General features: G+C 40.3%; 1 protein-coding gene across 3 annotated transcripts in view; it reads left to right on the top strand.

Annotated features, from left to right (window-relative positions):
- The window catches only part of RFT1 (RFT1 glycolipid translocator homolog), a 112007-nt gene extending 89421 nt beyond the window's left edge, over positions 1-22586 (top strand). The window contains exons 13-15 of one of the 3 annotated variants that reach the window (XR_016313400.1): positions 943-1075; positions 20444-20483; positions 21682-22586. Coding sequence is in view for 2 of the 3 variants with exons in the window: in XM_089681962.1 (XP_089538088.1) it covers positions 943-1053 (111 nt within the window). In the remaining variant the exon portion in view is untranslated. Of the gene's footprint in view, positions 1-942; positions 1076-20443 lie in introns of all 3 variants that reach the window. The other 2 variants (XM_089681962.1, XM_089681961.1) reach the window with 2 other exon arrangements.
- Positions 22587-22860: the final 274 nt, after the last annotated feature.

Genomic DNA, 22860 nt, shown 5'->3' with positions numbered 1-22860 from the left:
TGGGGGGAACTGACTTGGTGTCCCTGACATCCCCAGTGACACCAATACAGTGATCAGTGCTAAGAAAAATCACTGACACTGTACTAATGGTACTGGGCAGGAAGGGGTTAACATGAGGGCAATCAAAGGGTTAACTGTGTGCTGTGTTCTGTTTCACAGTAAGCTCTGTGTGTGTGCTTCACTGTAATCGCACTGCTTTGGATGGCTGTGCTGTGCACAGCCATCCAAAGCATTGTGCATGAGCTGACAGGGAGGAAAACTGTTTTGTTTACATATAGTTCTCCTCCCTTTCGGAGATCCTCGGCAGTCACCGGGCGCCAGCGAGTAATCACCGGCTGGTGATCGACAGCCACGGCCGCAAATGGTGGCCCGGGTAGGGCATGCTTGTGCCTCGTGCGTGCCCCTACCCAAAAATGCGAAATCACGTATATATGTGTGATTTTGTGCACCCATGCCGCTCTGTAGCAGTATATCTGCTATAGAGCGATCGGGAAATGGTTAAACAGAGCATGAACCACAAAGTTTAAATGGGGATAACTGCCTTTCTTCAGCAGCATCACAAGAGACCCTCGACAACACTTGCTTGTGATTGCCAGGAGGTGTTGCATCAGTGAGCACCTCCAACTGCTTGCTCTCCATAAGTGCAAGCTATGCTTAAAATAAAAATGATTGGGTCAGTATAAGACTTCATTATACACCCTATAAGGCTACAAGTGACATTATAATTGTTTGTTACCAATGTAAATAACCACTTGTTGTCAACTGCTTAACAAGGAACTTCATCCTTATCATAAAAATTACAACAAAGTCACATTCAGAAATATTTAGCAATGGTAATCTATAGATACTTGCATATAATTGCAGGTTGTTTATTCTTTGCATAACTTTTTGTTTCCTATTCCTCCCCTTTCTTCTCATGGTGGCAATTTTCACTAAGGGCAGATGAATTCATCTCTCTTTACTTCTGGGACTCTGGATCTTCCTCCAGCAACATGTGACAGAAACGTTCTAGGATGCAGCTGTGAGGCTAATGTTACATCACCAGTGCTTTAAGGAAGTGGGATTTTTTTCAACTGTAAGTAAAACCAAACATTTTTTTTTATTCCATATCGCTATGTAGAGGTTTATGCAGATGTGATTTTTAGTAAAAGGGGGAAAGGTCCGCTTTAAGTTGATATCAGTGCAGTGTAATCTTTCACAAGTGAAAGATTTAAAAATATAGCCTGATCCTTCTCCTGATTATGTTCTCAGATGAAGGTCAGGTTGTGCCACGTACTACTGAGAACTGTCAAAAGTACTTGCTATCATGCTCAGGGGCGGACTGACAAATCATGTGGCCCCCGGGCAATAGGGGATCATGGGGCCCCTGTGTCCTTGCCCAAACTTAAAAAAAACTATGAAAAAGGTACCAGGGGCATCTAATGGGGCCCCCTACTGGCCCCCCGGGCAATAGGGGATCATAAGGCCCCTGTGTCCTTGCCCAAACTCAAAAAAGCCTATGAAAAAGGTACCAGGGTCATCTCATGGGGCCCCCTACTGTCCCTGGGCCCTCGGGCAGTGCCCGAGTTTCCAAATGGTCAGTCCGCCCCTGATCATGCACAAAGATGTTCCCATTTTAGTTGTTTGACATTAGCAAAGAAAGAATTAAAATCAAAGGGTCAGCAGAAACACTAGGCATCTATTATTCATTCTCTCTCTCTCAAGCTGTACAGGAGTACACCTGCACCCCCTAGCCCCATATTAGTGTCTGTTCACTTCATTTAAAGGGGCAGGAGCCAGATCCCCTGTTCAAGAAAAGTCTCCAGATTGGTTGGTGAAGAAGAGTTCATCCTGGGTCTGAGGTGGTACAACTAAGAGATGCTGGCTAGCACTCAAACAGAGACTGCACCAATGAAGAGGAGCTTTTGAATAGTTTAGGAAGTTTGTCCTCAGTAATAAATAGATTAAATGTTGGTATGCCCGGAGTTAACAAATTCTCTCTTATCCGCTTCCCAACCGCCCTATTTCAGATACAGTATACTGCTACAGGGTGCCACGGGTGTGCAAAATCACACACATATATATATATATATATATATATATATATATATATATGTATGTATGTATATGTGTGTGATTTTGCATTGCCGGGTAGAGGGCGCATTTTTGAAGACAGATATTTAATAACCACTATTTTTAAATTTTCTTTTGCTATATAAGGGCTCTTTCACACTGGTGTCGGGGGGTGGTGCAGTAAAAACAGGAGGCTGAGCTGCAAAGAAACAGGTATCAGGAAGCCGTAGATGTGCCTCCTGAACACCTGCTAGCTACTGCTATGCTGCCCTCTGATAAGCATTCCATCAGAAATCACTTTACAGAAAGCAGGAGGCTTAAGACCTGAAAAGAGCCCTAAAGGAAAAAACACCAAGAATTTCTTCTTTCCTCTCTGTTAAAATAAAAAGCCAGGAGAACCCCCACAATAACCCCCAAAAAAGCCAGGACAACCCCCAAAAAAGAAGAAACCATTCATAAATGGCACTGAGTAAATAACCATCTACCACTTCACTGTTCTCAAATGTATAGCAGTATAAAAGTGGCTAAAGAAAGCAAATATAAATGAGTCCTCTATAAAGGGCCTGCATAATGAATGCCCTAATCTGAACATTTTATCATACACGTTAGTTCCTGTAAACCAAAGGTATCAAAATTATATTTCACATTTCAAGCATTCTTTGGTTTTTTCAAGCATTCTTTGGTTTTTTTTTTTTTTTGCATGGAATAAGAAAAACATGTAAGCTGAATTCTGGAGATTGTATATATAATGACAACTAGTGTATTTATACTCTCAAATGTGTTTGAGAAATAGATTCTAGGATGTTGATTGTTCGTTCACAGAATTCATTTGTAATTTATCGCAGTCCATTATCATAATATAATACTAAACTCTGGAAGAATATTTACTGTTTTGTAATAACTACTGTTTTTTTCAAAAGCTAGAACTCTTCACCTATTTCCTTACAGCACAATTTAAACTTTGGAAAAGTTATCAATTCAATTCCCTCAACCCCCTGAGTGTAGAATGACTAAAGACAGGGACTCAATGCTTTTTTTTTTTTTTTTTTTTTTTTTAAATAATCATAGCATTCGTTTACATGGCCGGGAATAGGGCTGGTGATGTAGCTGATTGTTAAGAATGTGGTGGTGCCTGCACACCCAGTATCCTTAACAAGCATTTACAGCAAAGCAGGAAACTATCATGTAAGACAGGTGAAGGTAAATGTTTGGATGTTTGTCTGAACATCCAAACAGCCAAGGTTCAGTTCCCAAGCTCATCTCTAATTAAAATCAAAAAAGTAAAAGTAAGACATAAACTGATCTGAAACACGGTGTGAAAAAAGTACATTCTTAGCCCAGATCTCAAGTTAGAATTAAAGTAGAATTCCTGCATAAACCTATCTAGTCTTCAAAATGTCCTTTCCACCCTCCTAAACCCTATGCTGATTAACCCGTGTACAAAAGATGCCTATACACTTATCTATTTTCAGCCTGCTCCGGTCCATTGATGCAATCCCCTGGATCAGCTTGTAGGCAGGTGCAGTCTCTTTTCTTCACTGCAGGTGATGCTCAAAACACAGCAGCATTGCAGAGGGAGAGGAAGTTGAGAGGAACATCTCCTCTATGGCTTCCTGGGTCACTGGGGAATTGATCTGGTTAGATGCTGCCACACTATTTGATTCCAGTGGTCATCTTGGGTTAGGCAGAGTCTATTTCAGACCCTGGCTCCCGGGCTTGGCATGCATTTTGTGAAGGGACAGTGTAGAGAAAGGTTACCTGTCTGTCAGAGAAAGTGAATAGCAGTAGGGAAAGGTTCAGGATGAGTAGTAACACGCTGTCCTGTCCAGGAATCCTCCCACTTGGGCAAAGACTGGTCTGCCCCCTGAGGCAGATGCTGTTGGCACATCAAAACCTGCTCCCCTCTACACTGCTGCACAGAATTGAGTGTTCCCAGTCAGGCATTCTCCCACTGGGATGTTGTAACTTTGGAATTTTACTTCAGTAAAAGTTTTCTCATTTGCAGCCGGACACACTACCGCCACACCACGCTGCACTCACCCACCCACAAGCTAGTGGTGGGTGCAGGAAAGAGGAAGAAGCATTCGATAATGGCTGGGAATGCCTGAGAGTGGTGATGTCACCAATAGGCTCCCATGGCCCATCTTTTGTTGGTGCTCCTTCCTCTCCCCTGCAGCTGCTGCTGACTGGCACAGGGGATCCAGATCATGTGACTGAAATGCAGCAGGCTGAAAATAGATATGTACACGCATTTTTTTTTTTTTTTATACAGTTTAGCCAGCGTAGGTGTCAGGAGGGGGAGGAGACATTTTTAAAACTAGATATGTTTATACTTGAATTCTACTTTAACTGCCTTCTGCCCGCTATATAAGGTAATGACGGGTGCAAGGCGGTTTTCTCGTTCTGGGAGGACATCATATGACATCCTCCCATTCTTACCGCGCATGCATGGCTCCAGGAGCACGCAGTGCGGCGATCGGTGGTGCGCTGTGTCCCTCGGACACAGCAGATCACCGATCAACGGAAAGAGCCGAAGATGTCGGCTTGGTCATGTGATCTGCTGTGTCCAATCACAGCTTATCACATGTAACTAGGGAAATGCCGGTTATCGGCATTTCTCTCCTCACGAGCTGTTATGCTGACAGCTCGAGAGGAGAGGAGAGCCGGTAATCGGCTTTACTCAGAGGGGGCATGTGCACTGATCATCAGGGCACTGATGATCAGTGTAGCCCCAGCAGTGCCACCTGTCAGTGTCCATCAGTGCCAGCTGTCAGTGCTTATCCATGCCACCTGTCAGTGCCCATCAGTGCCACATCAATGCCACATATCCGTGCCCATATTAGCTGCCATTCAGTGTTACCTATCAGTGCCACCTATCAATGTCAGTACCGCCTATCAGTGCTGCCAGTCAGTGCTACCTAACCGTGCCAGTCAGTGCCGCCTATCAGTGCCATGTATGAGTGCTGCCTTTCAGTGCCCATCAGTGATGCCTGTCAATGCCCATCAGTGCCTCCTACCAGTGCCTTCTCATCAGTGCCACCTATCAGTGCCCATCACTGCAGCCTCATTAGCACACATCAGTGAAGGAAAAAAATCACTTATTTACAAAATTTTATAACAAAAGCTAAGAAAAAACTTTTTTTTTTTTTCAAAATTTTCTGTGGTTTTTGGTTTGTTTAGCAAACAATAAAAAACCCAGAGGTGAGTAAATACCAATAAAAGAAAGCTCTATCTGTCTAAAAAAAAAATGATAAAAATTTCATATGAGTACAGTGTTGCATGACTGCGTAATTGTCATTCAAAGTGTGACAGCGCTGAAAGTTGAAAATTGGCCTGGGCAGGAAGGGGGTATAAGTGCCATGTAGGCTAGTGGTTAAGAAACTTGCCTTATTGATACAGGGAAAACCCATATTTTCCAAATTTCTTAGAGTGATACATCAGCAAGAACCTTACAACCAGTGTTATTTTTGTCGATTAAAACATTTTCGTCAAAAGCATATTTCCAGTGACAAAAACTAAATGAAAAGTACCCCACGTTTTCGTTAATTGCTGATAACTATGATGACAATTCCACTTTCGTCAACAAATGAAAACGTGAGTGTGTACATTACAGGCCTCCCCTCAGACCACCTTCCAGAGCACTGTGTGCATTACAGGCTTCCAAGTCCTCTAACCACCGGCCAGAGCACTGTGCATTACAGGCATCTCAGACCACCGGCCAGAGCACTGTGCATTACAGGCCTCCTCAGACCACCGGCCAGAGCACTGTGCAATATTACAGTCCTCTCCTACCACTGGCTCAGAGCACTGTGCATTACAGGCCTCCTCAGATCACCGGCCAGAGCACTTTGCAGCATTACTGGCCTCCCCAGTAACTGTCAATTAGATGCATATTGTTGTTGCCATGAATAATGCCAATAGCAGTGAATAGTGTTTTGTTATGTTTCTGGGGTTGTATTTGATATGTGCAAAGAAAGATCACACAAATATGTTTAACATTTGTTAAATGTAATGACAGATTCAGATTAAATATAACAAAATACTTAATTTAAGATGCTGTTTCGCCATGGAGTCCCCACCCATTTTTCGTGGCATGGCTGACCAAGTTCAGACATATGCATGATTGCAAGCTCTGGTTTGAGATTGAATGGTTAAAGCTACAACTATAGTCAGGACAGGTGCTAGACTATTTTGCGCCATATGCAAGACCAGCTGCTTGTGCCCCCCCCCAAAAAAAAAATTTAAAAAAAATGAATAAAAATTTAAAAAACCAGTAGAACATAATAAATCAACAAAACATGAAACTGCTAAATTCCTTTTAATTTGCAAAAATAAGTGCCATAAGATGTCACCAGCACCAATATTAAAGACAAAATCATTGTCATAAATGGACTGGAATGCTACAGTGATCAGCATCTGGCAGCTTCCAGTAAGGGACTGAGTCTGAGAGGAACACAGGAAGGAATGGCAGCTCAGCTGCTACACTGGCCCAAAACACTCGGCATCTTCCTTTGTACTTTTTTCCTGCCCTTTGTCATCCCTTTCCTCACCTGGAGGTTCATTCATGACGTGGTGGCATCCCACACAACGAAAGTTCCAGCCTGTGCTGTGCCCAAGCACCCCGAAGTGGCAGTGTGTCCTAGATGGCTGCATAGTTTTCCTAGTAGAAGCACTGGCCCTGACTGTAGTATATAGACTATGGACAGCCCCCAGCCAACTGTCCTTGTAAGCAACAAAATGACCTTTTAAGGACTTGGTCAGTTTGTAATCGCACATTCCTGAAAAGAGATTAGTGGGCTGGCTTGTCCATATGGTCAGCTTACAATGAAATTCCTGTGGCCTGATGTCATTTAAGGTTATTAGATATTAGTGAGACCAACATTAATAAGGAAATATGTTGTATGCAACTTCCCCATCCCTGGCTCACAAGTATAATACTGTAATTCCTCCAATCGTACATAAAGGCAACATGTCAACAGTGGAAAGAAAGAACCTAGTTATAGTAAGCAAAAGAGTTCCACTGTACATCCTACCACCACCCCCAGGTAAATTTACCTAAAATGAAAAATGGGGGATCTAAAGTTTCTCTATCTAGAGTGTAGATATTTACTTTCCCTATCTGATTTGCTTACATAAAATTTTATCACGTGTTAGGGGTGAAAAATATAAAAATATCCAAAATTTAAATAAAAGAAATACATGTTGGACCAAAAAAAGAACACCAAACTTTTCCTTCCAATAATTTGAAATCACAGGAGCAGATATGAACATCAGACTTTCCTTTTCAAGAGTTTAGATACTTGTCAAAGTCCTCCATATCTGGCAAAGCAGAGTCTTAGACATCTGATGATCAGGTTGCAGCTGCAGCATGGCAATTGCAAAGCTGTAGAATTCAAAGAACTGTACATTATAAAGTCTATTTCATCCCCCAGACTATTACAGTTCACAAGTCAGAACTGTGCAGGCACTTGACCACCATGGTAGGGGCAGCACAGTGGCTAAATGATTAGCACTTCTGCCTGGCAGTTCTAGGGTTGTTGGTTCAAATCCCAACCACAGCACCACTTGGAGTTTGCATGTTCTCCTGTGTCTGCGTGGGTTTCCTCTGGGTACACCAGTTTCCTCCCACATTCCAAAGACGTGCTGGTAGGTGAATTGGATTCTGTCTAAATTAGCCCTAGTATGTGTACGTATGAATGTGAGTTAGGGACCTTAGATTGTACGCCCCTTGAGGGTTAGGGACTGATGTGAATGTACAATATATATGTAAAGCACTGCATAAAATTGGCAGCGCTATATAAGTACCTGAAATAAATAAAAATAAATAACTTTTGACTTGACCATCATGACAGATAGAACAGTTCAGGTAGCTGACCATCATAGCAGGTGGATCTTGCACAAACAGTTTGCTAAGTGGCAAAGTCTTTCTTGACTGTTGCTGCTGTCAAAACCATTTGTCTCCTTTCTCAAACATGCTTCTGATTGACATCAAGACTGTCCATAATTCCATAATTAACAACATTGCCCATATAGCCCATTATAGATTTCTGAAAGGTAAATCCATGATCCCCAGTGACCTGACCTAGCACTAAAAGAAAAACTCTGCATTTTTTTTTTTTGTTAACGGTGAAATATTGTTACAGGAACATCACCCATCTACCACCTAAACTCTACACTGTCTCTGTAAACTAAACAATGAAACTATAGGACTACACTTCAAATGTGTGTTTCCTCTGTGTGCTCTGGTCTCCACCCACATTCTAAAGACATTCTGGCAGGCTAACTGGCTCTTGTGTACACTGACCCCAGTATGTGTGTACATACTGCCCATGCATAATGTGTCATCATATTCTACATGCCGGTCTCACACACAAAGCAATTGGGGAGGGTTGAGGAAAACCAAACCTGGGAACTTATTTTATTTCATAATGATTTAACAAGCAAATTTACAAAAATGTTTTCAAATTTATTAAAAGTGGTGGTCAAAGAATAGCTGAGTGTCAGATATTGCAAAGTATATATATCAATATTTAGAGCACCTTATTTTAAAGGACTTATTTTAAAATTTGCATCCATTGTAATAAACCAAAATGGTATGGTTGCCTTAAATTCAAGCTGTCATTCATGTAGTAAAATGTCATTCAAAACAGATACTAGTTGTGTGTAAAAAACAAGTTAAATCTTTACTGTAGTATTACCCTTTCTCTCCCTGTACTGTGCACATCCTGTGGATTCTGTTTTTCACTCCACCAGTGGTTCTGCCTTACAGTTCCACTACGATGATTATGGCAGAATGTACCAAAGTACATGCCACCATAATCTATCTTGAACACACCCAGGATACGGGAGCAGTACAGGAGGATATAAAACCACATTTCTGTATAATTATTTGGGTATTCATACACCCTTCAAAGCATCATAAATATGAAAATTATTCCAGATGTAATACAATATTACTGTTGATCAGACACTAGTATTAGTATTTTTCTCTACTGTTTTGGATTTAACTTAATCGGAGAAAAAACTCTTAAATACCCTTAATGCAACGTCAAAATTATTAGCTTCTCAGTTTACAATTAGTTCTAACGGCAACTTTCATCACATTCATATGTTACATAAAAATATCAACAATTAAACAATGCAAGTTATCCATGGAGGCTCTAATATTTGTCTTTGGTTCATGGACATCAAACCATACCAGAGAGGTGGATTGATGCTGTTTAGTACAATCTAGGAACTAAACAAAATGAAAAGGTCTTAGTGGGTTATAATTACATTTCCTTCCTAGAAAAAAATGAATAGTTTGCAACAAAACAAAATCATATGTCCATTATATTGTTGATTTATGAATACACTCTATCACCCATATTAAATGAGCTCATATCAATTAATACATTAATTATCACGTGGATTTTCATTAAAGGACGTCCATCAAAAGTTATCAATAATTCACCATGGTTGAGATGACATAACAGATTCATAACATTTGTGCATATACATATTTGTGCAACATTATATGTTGATTTTTCTATTTCAACCTCTTGTTCATTCCCATACAGATCTTGGAAAACTTCTAGGAACAGATCTAGTTCCTTCTGTGTTAACAAAAACACTTAAAAACATTTAGTTTTATATTCTAAAGTATCACACTTCACTACAATCATCAGTAAGGACAATACAAAGATATACATGTACATGTCTAGTGATCATTCACAATTGTCATAACTTATGCTATGACTCTTAGCTTGGTCATACATTTAACATGTTATGTAGAACTTTACTAGTCAACTATCTTGTTCAACTGCCTGTCATTAACCTCTTCACGCCGAGCGCACGCAAATGTGTAGCCTCTCGGCGTCTGAGCCTTGACACCAAGTGGCCGCACATTTGCATGCAATTAAAAAAACATATGTGCTGAGAGCGCGCACCCTGCGTGCTCACTGCACACATGTCCGGTACTCATGGAAAGGTCCCGATCTCCTCTTGTGATCGGGACCTTTCCCAATCATGTGACCTCTGTGACAGCAAATTACGACAGTCACATGACCCTTAAACCTCGCCCACCTCCCGGCTTCTGAAACCCTTAAAGGGCCAGGAGGCGCCGGCGCCAAGGGGTTACAGGGGTACAACCAGGTTTTGTCAGTGGGTAGAGCCTTCTTCCTTTTCCATGCCCAGTAGGCTGGAATTTTAAACAATTATAATAATCATGGCTGCTGTTCAAGAATGTAAGGGGTGTCAACCTGAATCGACCATTTTCTTTTCTTTCTTTCAAATGACCTACAGTTAAGTCCATATATATTTAGACACAGGCACAATTTTATTTATTTTTTTCAGGTATTTACCAAAACATTCAAGTTATAGTTATATAATGGATATGGGCTGAAAGTGCACACTCTCCGGTTTAATTTGAGGGTATGTACATCCAAATTGGAGGAAAGGTTTAGGAATTAAAGCTCTTAAGCGTAGCCACCCCCCCTTTTTCAAGGAACCAAAAGTAATTGGACAATTGAATCAAAAGCTGTTTCATGGCCAGGTGTGGGCTACTCCTTTGTTATTTCTTCATCAATTAGGCAGGTAAAATGTCTGGAGTTGATTCTAAGTGTGGTATTTTACATTTGGAATCTATTGCTGTGAACCTATATCATGCGTTCAAAGGAGCTGTCCATGCAAGTGAAACAGGCCATTGTAAGACTTCAAAAATGAAACAAATCCATCAGATAGCAGCAACATTAGGAGCGGCCAAATCAACAGTGTGGTACATTCTTAGGAAAGAAGAACGCACTGGTGAGCTCAGCAACATAAAAAGGCATGGACATCCATGGAAGACAACAGTGGTGGATGATCACAGGATCCTCTCTGATAAAGAAAAACCCATTCACAACATCCAGACAAGTGAAGGACACTGTCAGGGATGCAGGTGTGACCAGAAGTGTGTGGACTGACACAGGGAAACGCAAGCTTCAGATATGGTATAAATAAGACAATTTATTAAGACTAACAATACAAACATAAACGCAGTGCAACAAACCCCAAGCTAACACAAATACATACAACAAGGTGAAACAAACCCAAACCTAAACTGATATAGATACACAGGTACATACACATATATAGCACAATGTAGTCAGGCAGACCGGGTCGATAACTATCGGGCAGGTAGGTACAGGAGGAGCAGGCGGAGAGTATTCAGGTCACGAGCTGGGTACAGCAACTAACGGACAGGTAGGTACAGGGGGTCAGGCAGAGAATGGTCAGGGTCACAAGCCAGGGATCAAACAGGAGAAGTCAGCAGAGGCCAGGATCAGGCAGGGTCGGCAACAAGTCAGGCAGGAACAGCAATGCAGGTTACAAGATACAGGGGCCCATGGAAAAACACACACCAAGGCACAAACTGCAGGTCTGGCCATCCCTTAAATACACCACCTGCAATCAGCCCCAGGTGATGGCTAATTGCCGAAGTGAACCTCTGGTTGTTGAGAGCACCCGCTGGCCAGCCCTGGTACTGCAGCCCACAAGGCAGGTGAGTCCCACCACTATTGGCAAGTCCATTCCTGACAGACACTCTCCAGGAGGTGGGCGTATCATTTGTCAAAGTCTACAATCAAGAGACTTCATGAAAGCAAATACAGAGGGTTCACTACAAGGTGCAAACCATTCATAAGCCTGAAGAATAGAAAAGCCAGATTAGACTTTGCCAAAAACCATCTAAAAAAACTCACAAGTCAGGTGTCTTCACCGACACCAGTTTTACAAGCATATATTTTAGGCAATCGTGCACGAACGTATCTTCGTTTCTTCTGGATCTCCTCCTCTCACATCCAAAGAATATCTTAGACGTCAGCATCCAGCAGGCCACGCCCTACGCGTTTCGTCACCAGCGACGTCCTCACGGGGCGGTCTCAACTTTTTGAGACCGCCCGTGAGGACGTCTGTGACGAAACGCGTAGGGTCGTGAGTTTTATTCGTTCATTAAAAAGTTTGTGAGATGTTTAAAACTTGCTGCACCATGATTCTTTTTTCTTGCCTTTAAACATGGTCCCTATGGTATGGAAATATACAAAAGAGTCGTGAGATATATTCCTGGAAATTACCTACACCCTTGAATGGTGGAGTTTCATCTGAAAATTCGTCCATTTCTCGCATCGAAAAATCAGATTGCGATATATCCTTGTTATATCTTTGAATGGTGGTTTTTCATCTGAGGAAAAATCGTTTGTTGATTCACACAATAATAATTTTCGTTGAAAGGAAAATTCGTTTGTTGATTTACACAGTATTGTATCCAAGATTTGATTTGTTATATATTGCCTAGAGCAAAAAGGTATTTGTTTTTATTTTTATTTTTGAGCTTAGTTGGGTGATTTTTGTGGTGATTCTAATACAGTGTGGACGTTAATTAAAAAAATTTTTTTGGACATTATTTATGGACATTTTTTTCTGCATTATTTTTATTTAATATTTTTTATTTTATATTTTTTCTCATATTCACTTTGTATTATTTACTCAATTAGCGCATTCCTTTTATTTATTTATTGGTTTAAGCAAAAAATGTTGTTGATTTTTTGAGTGGGGAATTTGCTGCTTTGGAGTTAGAGGGTGTGGCGCTTTTCTTAAAACATTTAAAACATTTCTTATTGCCTTATAAAATCTCTCAGGTTACCCACATTTGAAAATCACAATATATAAATTTCTTAGATGGTCAAAAAATAACACATTATCCTGTATTTCACAGACACAGGAGATGGGAGAGGAAGGAATCTGGAAACTGTCTCCCTCTCCTATACAAACACACAGGACAGAGGGATCATGCACTCACTAAAGCAGTCGCTAACTGCGGCAGAAACTTACTTAGACTCACAAACATAAGTAGCTGTAGCTGTGCGTAGCATTAACTTTCTATCTTAATTCAGGTAACATTGTCACATTTACCACAGACAAAACAACATACATTCATAGTCACATAGTTAGTCTGACTGAAAAAAGACAAAAGTCCATCCAGTTCCACCATTAAAAAAAAAAAAAAAAAGTTATAATTCTATACCCACAGTTGATCCAGAGGAAGGCAAACCCCCCCCCCCCCCAGCAAAGCAGGATCCAATTTGCTCCTGCAGGGAAAAAAATTTCTCCCTGATCCCCCGAGAAGCAATCGGATATTCCCTGGATTAACCTTACCTATAAATGTTATATGCAGTTATATTCTGTGTATCTAAGAAAGAATCCAGGCCTTTTTAAAGCAATCCAGTGAGCTGGCCAGAAGAGGGAGTCTATTCCACATTTTCACAGCTCTTACTGTGAAGAAACCTTTCCGTGCTTGGAGATTACATTTATTTTCTTCCAGACGTAAAGAGTGCCCCCTTGTCCTCTGTGATGACCTCAGGGTGAATAGCTCTACACCGAGTTCACTATATGAACCACTGATGTATTTATACATGTTGATCATATCCCCCCCTTAATCTCTTCTTCACAAGAGAGAATACATTCAGTTCCTCTAATCTTTCCTCATAGCTGATCTCCTCCATGCCTCTTATCAGTTTGGTTGCCCTTCTCTGTACTTTCGCCAGTTCCCCAATGTTCTTTTTGTGAATTGGTGCCCAAAACTGAACTGCATATTCCAGATGAGGTCTTACTAATGATTTATACAGGGGTAATATGATATATCTCTCTCTGGAGTCTATACCGCTTTTAATACAAGAGAGGATTTTCCTCGCTTTAGAAACCGCAGCTTGACATTGCATGCCATTATTAAGCTTGTGATCTACCAGAACCCCCAGATCCTTCTCCACCATTGATTCCCCCAGTTGTACTCCCCCTAGTATGCATGATACATGCATATTCTTAGCCCCCAAGTGCATAACCTTACATTTATCAACATTAAACCTCATTGCCACATAGTTGCCCAATTAAACAGTATACCATGTCCTCAACATTAGGCAGCTACAAACAAAACATGTTCAGATTTGGACATACCCACATCTCTTACATTACTGCAGTACTCACAATCTGAGCATCAGCTCATCATTTCCAAACCTTAAAAAGCTAATTTCTCTGAAACTACTTACAGCCCAGCCCAAAGTCCAACTCGCTTTTCACTATAACAGATTGTAGCTTCCTAGCAATACAACCATCCCATCTGTATATCAGTCTCTCGCTCAATCTTATCAAACCAAAATAATTCCTTCACCAATTGGTAAGGAATGCGAGCAATGGGATTCCACCCAACACAGGAATGGGCTCACACCTGATCACCTACTAGTGTCAGGAATGGACTTGCCAATAGTGGTGGGACTCACCTGCCTTGTGGGCTGCAGTACCAGGGCTGGCCAGCGGGTGCTCTCAACAACCAGAGGTTCACTTCGGCAATTAGCCATCACCTGGGGCTGATTGCAGGTGTATTTAAGGGATGGCCAGACCTGCAGTCTGTGCCTTGGTGTGTGTTTTTCCATGGGCCCCTGTACCTTGTAACCTGCATTCCTGTTCCTATTCCTGCCTGACTTGTTGCCGACCCTGCCTGATCCTGACCTCTGCTGACTTCTCCTGTTTGATCCCTGGCTTGTGACCCTGACCATTCTCTCCGCCTGCTCCTCCTGTACCTACCTGCCCGATAGTTATCCACCCGGCCTGCCTGACTACGTTGTGCTCTATATGTGTATGTACCTGTGTATCTGTATCAATTTAGGTTTGGGTTTGTTTCACCTTGTTGTATGTATTTGTGTTAGCTTGGGGTTTGGTGCACTGCGTTTATGTTTGTATTGTTAGTCTTAATAAATTGTCTTGTTTATACCATATCTGAAGCCTGTGTTTCCCTGTGTCAGTACACACATCTCTGGTCACACCCGCATCCCTGACAACTAGTATCTCAATTACAGTGGGGATCGAAAGTTTGGGCACCCCAGCTAAAAATTTGTATTAATGTGCATAAAGAAGCCAAGGAAAGATGGAAAAATCTCCAAAAGGCATCAAATTACAGATTAGACATTCTTATAATATGTCAACAAAAGTTAGATTTTATTTCCATCATTTACACTTTCAAAATAACAGAAAACAAAAAAATGGCGTCTGCCAAGTTTGGGCACCCTGCAGAGTTAATATCTTGTACTGCCCCTTTGGCAAGTATCACAGCTTGTAAACGCTTTTTGTAGCCAGCCAAGAGTCTTTAATTTCTTGTTTGAGGTATCTTTGCCCATTCTTCCTTACAAAAGTCTTCCAGTTCTTTGAGATTTCTGGGCTGTCTGTCACGCACTGCTCTTTTAAGGTCTATCCATAGATTTTCAATTATGTTGAGGTCAGGAGATTGTGAAGGGCATGGCAAAACCTTCAGTTTACGCCTCTTGATGTAATCCCTCGTGGATTTCGAGGTGTGTTTAAGATCATTATCCATTTGTAGAAGCCATCCTCTCTTTAACTTCAGCTTTTTCACAGATGGCATCAAGTTACCATCCAAAATTTGCTGAAATTTTATTGAATTCATTTTTCCTTCTACTCGTGAGATGTTCCCTGTGCCACTGGCTGCAACACAACCCCAAAGCATGATTGATCCAACCCCATGCTTAACAGTTGGACAGAGGTTCTTTTCATTAAATTCTGTGCCCCTTCTTCTCCAAACGTACCTTTGCTCATTCCGGCCAAAAAGTTCAATTTTAACCTCATCGGTCCACAGAACTTGTTTCCAAAATGCATCAGGCTTGTCTATATGTTCATTTGCAAAGTTCAAACGATGATTTTTGTGGTGAGGACGTAGAAGAGGTTTTCTTCTGATGACTCTTCCATGAAGACCATATTTGTACAAGTATCTCTTTATAGTGGAATTGTGTACCACAACTCCAGTGTCTGCCAGATCTTTCTGAAGGGATCATGCAGTCTAACGTGGGTTTTGAATTGTTTTTCTCACAATTCTGCGAGCTGTTCTGTCTGATATTTTTCTTGGTCTTCCAGATCTTGCTTTAACTTCCACTGTTCCTGATGACTGCCATTTCTTAATTACATTCCGAACAGAGGATATTGACATCTGAAAACGCTTTGCTATCTTCTTATAGCCTTCTCCAGCTTTGTGAGCGTCAACTATTTTCAGTTTCAGTTTTCTAGACAACTGCTTAGAAGAACCCATGGTGCTGATTGTTGTGGCAAGGTCAGATGAGTCTGGGCATTTAAAACCTTTGAGATTGACATCACCTGGTCTTCCCAGAAGATGATTGAGAACAATCCATGACACTGGCAGGTCTCAGCTTGGCAAAGGGGGCAGTGCATGCTATAAATTCTGCAGGGTGCCCAAACTTTTGCAGACGCCATTTTTTTGTTTTCTGTTATTTTGAAAGTGTAAATGATGGAAATAAAATCTAACTTTTGTTGACATATTATAAGAATGTCTAATCTGTAATTTGATGCCTTTTGGAGATTTTTCCATCTTTCCTTGTCTTCTTTATGCACATTAATACAAATTTTTAGCTGGGGTGCCCAAAGGGGGCAGTACAAGATATTAACTCGGCAGGGTGCCCAAACTTTTGCAGACGTCATTTTTTTTGTTTTCAGTTATTTTGAAAGTGTAAATGATGGAAATAAAATCTAACTTCTGTTGACATATTATAAGAATGTCTAATCTGTAATTTGATGCCTTTTGGAGATTTTTCCATCTTTCCTTGGCTTCTTTATGCACATTAATACAAATTTTTAGCTGGGGTGCCCAAACTTTCGATCCCTACTGTGTATGTATGTATGTGTGTATGTATGTGTGTATATATATATATATATATATATATATATATATATTTATTGAATATGACCAAAAATTGTAGTATATCAAATATATGGCAATATATTTGGGAAGAATATTTGTGAAATCTATTTCAAATATGTTTTTCTTCCATGTGGGTCATAAGCAACAATATGACCTGTAGCCTCCCTAGTGGTCTGATTATGTCCATATTTCTGTGCTCAAAGCGGTACATTTTTTTGCATGGAAATGTGTATTTTTTTTATTGTAGGCCTGTAATTTTTAGGATTAACTCACTAAAATTTGTCCGAACACGAGTCTAGTAAACATCCCGGGTATGATGAAATTTGAAACCCGAAATCATAAATTATAATTTAATAAATAATCATAAAAAATAGTATAATAAATTTAATTAAGCAATATAATCAAACCAAAAACACTGAAATTTGAAATATAACGCCAAGTTTGCACATCACTGAGAAAAGTCGCAAAATCGTTTTCAGTGTCTGATGATGAATTTCCCCACAAATCATCACTCAATTCTGCAAGTAGTTCTGATTTACTATCGCTGTTCTCTAGCTGATCTAAAACTGCTTTTGATCTAAAGGGACGCTTTTTGGACACCATGGACGTTTCTCAGTTTCCAGGCAGAAAGAACAGTAAAAATGCAGGCAGGGCACAGGACAAAGCACTCGGGACAAAATGTATGTGAAATGGTTTGATACAGTAATGTTTTACTATGTGATTTTAGTGAATTTAGTGAATGTCACTTTTGCAACTTTCAAATTTCCAGCTGTTCCGTCCCCCGTACGTCCCGACGTCGCAGGGAACGGAGCCCAGAAGACAGATGCTGGCATCCGCTGGAGGACATTACAGGGGACACTGCAGAAGGGACATCGCGGGACGCAGGACAAGGTAAGTGCAGAAGAGATCCCGGAGCAGCGCTGCAAGGTAGTCCCGAGTGTAGCTCGGGGTTACTGCTTTTGGTGCTGAAACTTTACCCCGAGCTACACTCGGGAATACCTCCAGGGGGGTTAAAGAACTTGGTCCGTTTCTAATCACCCATTCCTGAAAAGAGACTAGTTAGCTGGCTTGTCCATATGGTCAGCTTACAATGAAAATCCTATGGCCTGATGTCATTTAAGGTTATTAGATATTTGTGAGGCCAACATTAATAAGGAAATATGTTATATGCTGGTAGGTGAATTGGCTCCAGTCTAAATTTGTGCTAGTATGTGTATGTATGAATGTAAGTTAGGGACCTTAGGGTTAGGGACTGATGTGAATGTACAATATATATGTAAAGTGCTGCGTAAATTGATGGCGCTATATAAGTACCTGTAAAAAATAAATAAAAATATGCAATTTCCATATCAAATAGTATTTACTGCGATTGACAGCATTTCCTAAACCTATAAGCAGGGCTAGATTTATAATTAGGCAGATTAGAGGTCCTGCCCCTATGGGAGACCTAGTGTTATATTTACCTCTATTGTCAAGGCTGAGAGAGAGAGAGAGGAAAAGTGGTGATTGTTATAATCCACACACTAATGGCATTGTAGGCTGCACTTTTTCTTTGGATGTATCTGAGAATTTGCACTGATGAGATGAACTGTGAACAGTAAACTGATTCTTATTGTAGAAATAAGTATTACTCTTGAGCAGGGGCGGACTGACCATTTGGAAACTCGGGCACTGCCCGAGGGCCCAGGGTCAGTAGGGGGCCCCATGAGATGCCCCTGGTACCTTTTTCATAGGCTTTTGAGTTTGGGCAAGGACACAGGGGCCCCATGATCCCCCTATTGCCCGGGGGCCCCATGAGTTCTCAGTCCGCCCCTGCTCTTGAGCATTGGTTTATTATGCTGTGCCAATGGCAATGCCTGGGCATGTAGATGCTGAAATTTTTTTTGTTGTGATTGGTTACTGGGACTGTTAAAGATCAGGTAAATGTGCATGGTAACATCACGCAAAGAGTTTACTCTTTTTTTTTTTTTACTTTAATGTTACACTTCTGTCAAAAAGCAATATTCTTGTAACCAAACTTGGTTTTACTTATAAAGACTAAATCTGTGCAATTTGTTCAGACCTTAGTATCATAAACAATAACATGATGTCAGTTTTATTTTTACTCCAGGAGTATATAATGAGTTTGGAAATTCTAGAGAAATTAAAGGATAAGTTCACCTTTTCAGGCAGAATTTCACTTTTCTCTCATTTACTTCATCCACAGAACATTTAATTTTTTGTCAGTTTATGTGAGATTTTGAACTGATTTTCAGATTCCATCATTTCCTGCAGGTGATATCGCAGCATTCACTTCCTGAAGGCCATCTCCCAGAAGCCTTCAATTCCTAGTTGCATCACAGAATAGGGTGTCATATGGTGTACTCACCACTCTGGACCACACCTCCCTCATTACAATACCACCTTCCACCCACTTTCTACAATCCTTTAGATCTCCAATCAGCTATGTAGTACAAGGGCCTGTCTGATTTGATACAAATTGAATAGATTTTTCAGGTGGGTCCTCCTATTCCATAGTTCTGGAAATCTAAAAGAAATTGTACAATCAGATTGCATAGTGTATGGCAATCTTTATATAAGTACATAGGAGGGAGTGGACAAAGACACTCGGTTGTCAGGCCCCGTTCACATCTTCATGTAGTGAAGATTCACATTGCCACATTTTGTTTTCAGTTTTTTCACTCGTCACGCACAGTGTGGTCCATTCACTTAAACGGGGCTCCCCTACATGCAACAATCACCACAGAAAAACTCCAGCAGTTTTTTTGAGCGGAGCACGGTGCATTACTGCAGTTTTCGGTGTGTTTGCTGCACTTGGGGTGCCTTTACCTTGTAATGACAACACAAACATGATGCACATTCGCAGCGTATTTCTGAAATGTATTGCAAAGTTTGCATTTTCTGTGCAGTTTGCCTTACATTCGGAAACACACAGATGTGAAAAGAGACTCATTGTTCTTGTGTAAACAAGCCAATTTCACGTTCAGGTCCCATTCACACGAAGAGTAGTGGGAGCGCATGTTTTTTGATTCCTTTTTCCAGTGACACACATAGGGCAGCTCATTTTTTTTCCATGGGCTGCAGTACACGTAATAAAGTAGCTCATGGGACACTTTGGCATGGTGCGCATTTTGCTGCATTGTCACCTGTTTTTTCATGTGGCAAAATGTGTGCTCGTTTCTGTTTGGTGTGCCGTTAACAATTAATGATTAAATTTAATCATTAATTAAATTAAACTATTAAATTTGACTGACATTAAAGATTGTTAGGTGTATAAATGTGGCCATACACTATACAATCTGATTGTACAATCTCTAGACGATCTCCTTTAGATTTACCAAAACTATATAATAGGAAGACACACCATCTATCCAATTGCTCTATATCCAATCAAGCAGGCCCTTGCACTACATTAGGGGTGTCCCGTGGGCTGCATTCGGCCCATTGGAGTTTAGCATGTGGCCTGAGCTCATCTGTAAAGACACTGGGGTAGCCAAGTAAATGCATGTGTGGAGACATCCTGGGGAGGCTGTGAAAAAATAGTTGATGGGTGAAGGGTGTGCACCAATGAAGTCAGTGCATGATGTGTGTTCTAATGAGATGAGGTGGTAATCTGCTTCCTGGTCATACTGGCTCTTCTGTCTTCTGTCTACATTCCAGGAAGTGAAAAAGCTTTCTAAGAAATGTAGCCATGGCTAAGGTAAGGCCTTGTTCTCAAAATCAGAGAGAGCTTGTATATTTTTGCAACTGAAGTACATTAATGATATATTGGTGCATAGGGGAGCTGGACGTTAGAAACCATTAGATTTTAGTCGACTAAAATGTACTGGAGATTTTAGTCGAATATAATATAGGATATTAAATTGACTAAAATGTACTGCAGATTTTAGTCGACTAAATACGACTTAAACAATTGCAGATGACTAAGATGTGACAAAAACTAAAATGGCATTTTAGTCAAAAAGACTATGACTAAAACTAAATTGAAATTTGACACCAAAATGAACAAGGCTTAACTATGAATTGCCTGATAGATGCATATAGCTTGCCAGTCACCTTGTGCCTATTTTCTTTTAACAAAGGATGTTTTTTGATTCTTAATGATAACCAAACAGGATACAAGGAACCCAACCGCCTAGATATATTGAAAGAATCAAAAGGTTTCCTGTGTGGACCAATGATTATGTGCTTTAATTAAATCGCACAACACTGTTTTCTTTAATTCTTCACTTTGTTGTTTTTTGTATTTTTCAATATTGAGAAGACTCCTTTGTGCCATTAGTAGAATATGTGGTGTTCATACCATTGGCCTGTAGATGTCACTATTTACAGTTGTTCCCGTACATCTATATTTTCTATACTATGTACAAGTTCGTTTCAGTTCCTGTTTGATGGTTGCCTGAACTTGTTAATAAAACACCCTATAAATATTCTAGATCTTAGACTACAGGACACAACACATGCCCTATCCTCCTCTGGGAATCTCTAATTACTCTCTGTGCTAGTAGCTCCTCCAATTTTCCCCTCCCTACATACCTTTTATGTTGCTACTGGGTGAGAAGAGAAGAGGAATACAATAGAGCTTCACTTGAATGACTGCTATGAGTCTGTTGGGATTGTTGATATTGCATTCAAGATGAGGGTGCCCAGCAATGGTCTTGGATCTTTTGCATGTCTACACAAAGGAGACTTTTATTAATATATAAATAATGCAAAAGAAAAAAAACACTAAATATACAGTACATTCATTATATGAAGATTGTTGTTGAAATTTAAGTGGAACTTCATTCTCTCAAGCAACATTGACTATTTTGAATCATCATACTGCTAGCATTAGTAAATAGATAGGAAAGTATATCATATTTAAGTGTTGTAAACTGTTTTTTACATTTCTTTAGTCACTTCCTAGTTTCCATGCCTAGGCAAATGATGCCATATATCCCAGAAGTCTTCAGGAGGAGAGGAGGAGTTTTCTCAGCTAAGCACATCCTCCTGCCTGTATGACAGTGCTAAAGGCAGATGGATTCCAGCAAGGAATTGCTACATGAATCATCAGCGCTCACTCAAGATGTCCACAGCCAGAAATGCAAGAGGGTGTTTTTCCAAGACTCCATTGCTAAAGTAAAAGCATGTTGAAGCTCGTTTAAAGTTTGCTGCACAACATTTAGACAAGTCTGTGAACTACTGGCAGAATGTGGTCTGGTCAGATGAGACCAAAATTGAACTCTTTGGATGCCACAATACACACCATGTTTGGAGGTCTAATGGCACTGCACATCACCCCAAAAACACCATACCAACAGTGAAGTTTGGAGGTGGGAACATCATGGTACAGGGCTGTTTTTCAGCATACGGCACTGGCAAATTTCATGTCATTGAAGGAAGGATGAATGGAAAAATGTACCAAGACATTCTTGATAAAAAAAATTGCTGCCCTCTACCAGGATGATGAAGATGAGATAAGGTTGGACCTTTCAGCAAGACAATGATCCCAAGCACAAAGCCAAGGAAACTCTCAATTGGTTTCAGAATAAGAAAATAAAGTTGTTAGAATGACCCAGCCAATCACCTGACTTGAATCCAATAGAAAATCTATGGAAAGAACTAAAGATCAGAGTTCATAGAAGAGGCCCATGGAACCTCCAAGATTTGAAGACTGTTTGTGTGGCAGAATAGCCCAAAATCACACCTGAACAATGCATGCGACTAGTTTCTCCATACAGGAGGCGTCTTGAAGCTGTCATTACCAACAAAGGATTTTGTACGTACGAAGTATTAAATAAATTTCAGTTAGCGCGTTCAATACATTTTCCATTTTATTACACACAACTTAATTTCTGAATGTATTTGTTTTGGGGTTTTTTTTGTATGTATTGCATGGGTTGTTACCGACATGTGGTGAAAATGTCATGTCAATAGCTCCTTTTAGAAATATTTTTACTGAGAAAAATGGTGAGGTGTATAATACTTATTTTACCCGCTGTATATAGAAAATATTGAATAGTAAGAAAATAAAACAGTTAACTTTGCATCAATTTTATATATATATATATATATATATATATATATATATATAT

This window comes from Staurois parvus, unplaced genomic scaffold (genome assembly GCF_062004578.1).
Source record: "Staurois parvus isolate SC_StPar_1 unplaced genomic scaffold, SC_StPar_1.0 ptg000282l, whole genome shotgun sequence".
In the NCBI taxonomy this organism is placed as follows: domain Eukaryota; kingdom Metazoa; phylum Chordata; class Amphibia; order Anura; family Ranidae; genus Staurois; species Staurois parvus.
The sequence above is the reverse complement of the archived record's forward strand: the minus strand, read 5'-3'. Positions and strand labels throughout refer to the sequence as shown.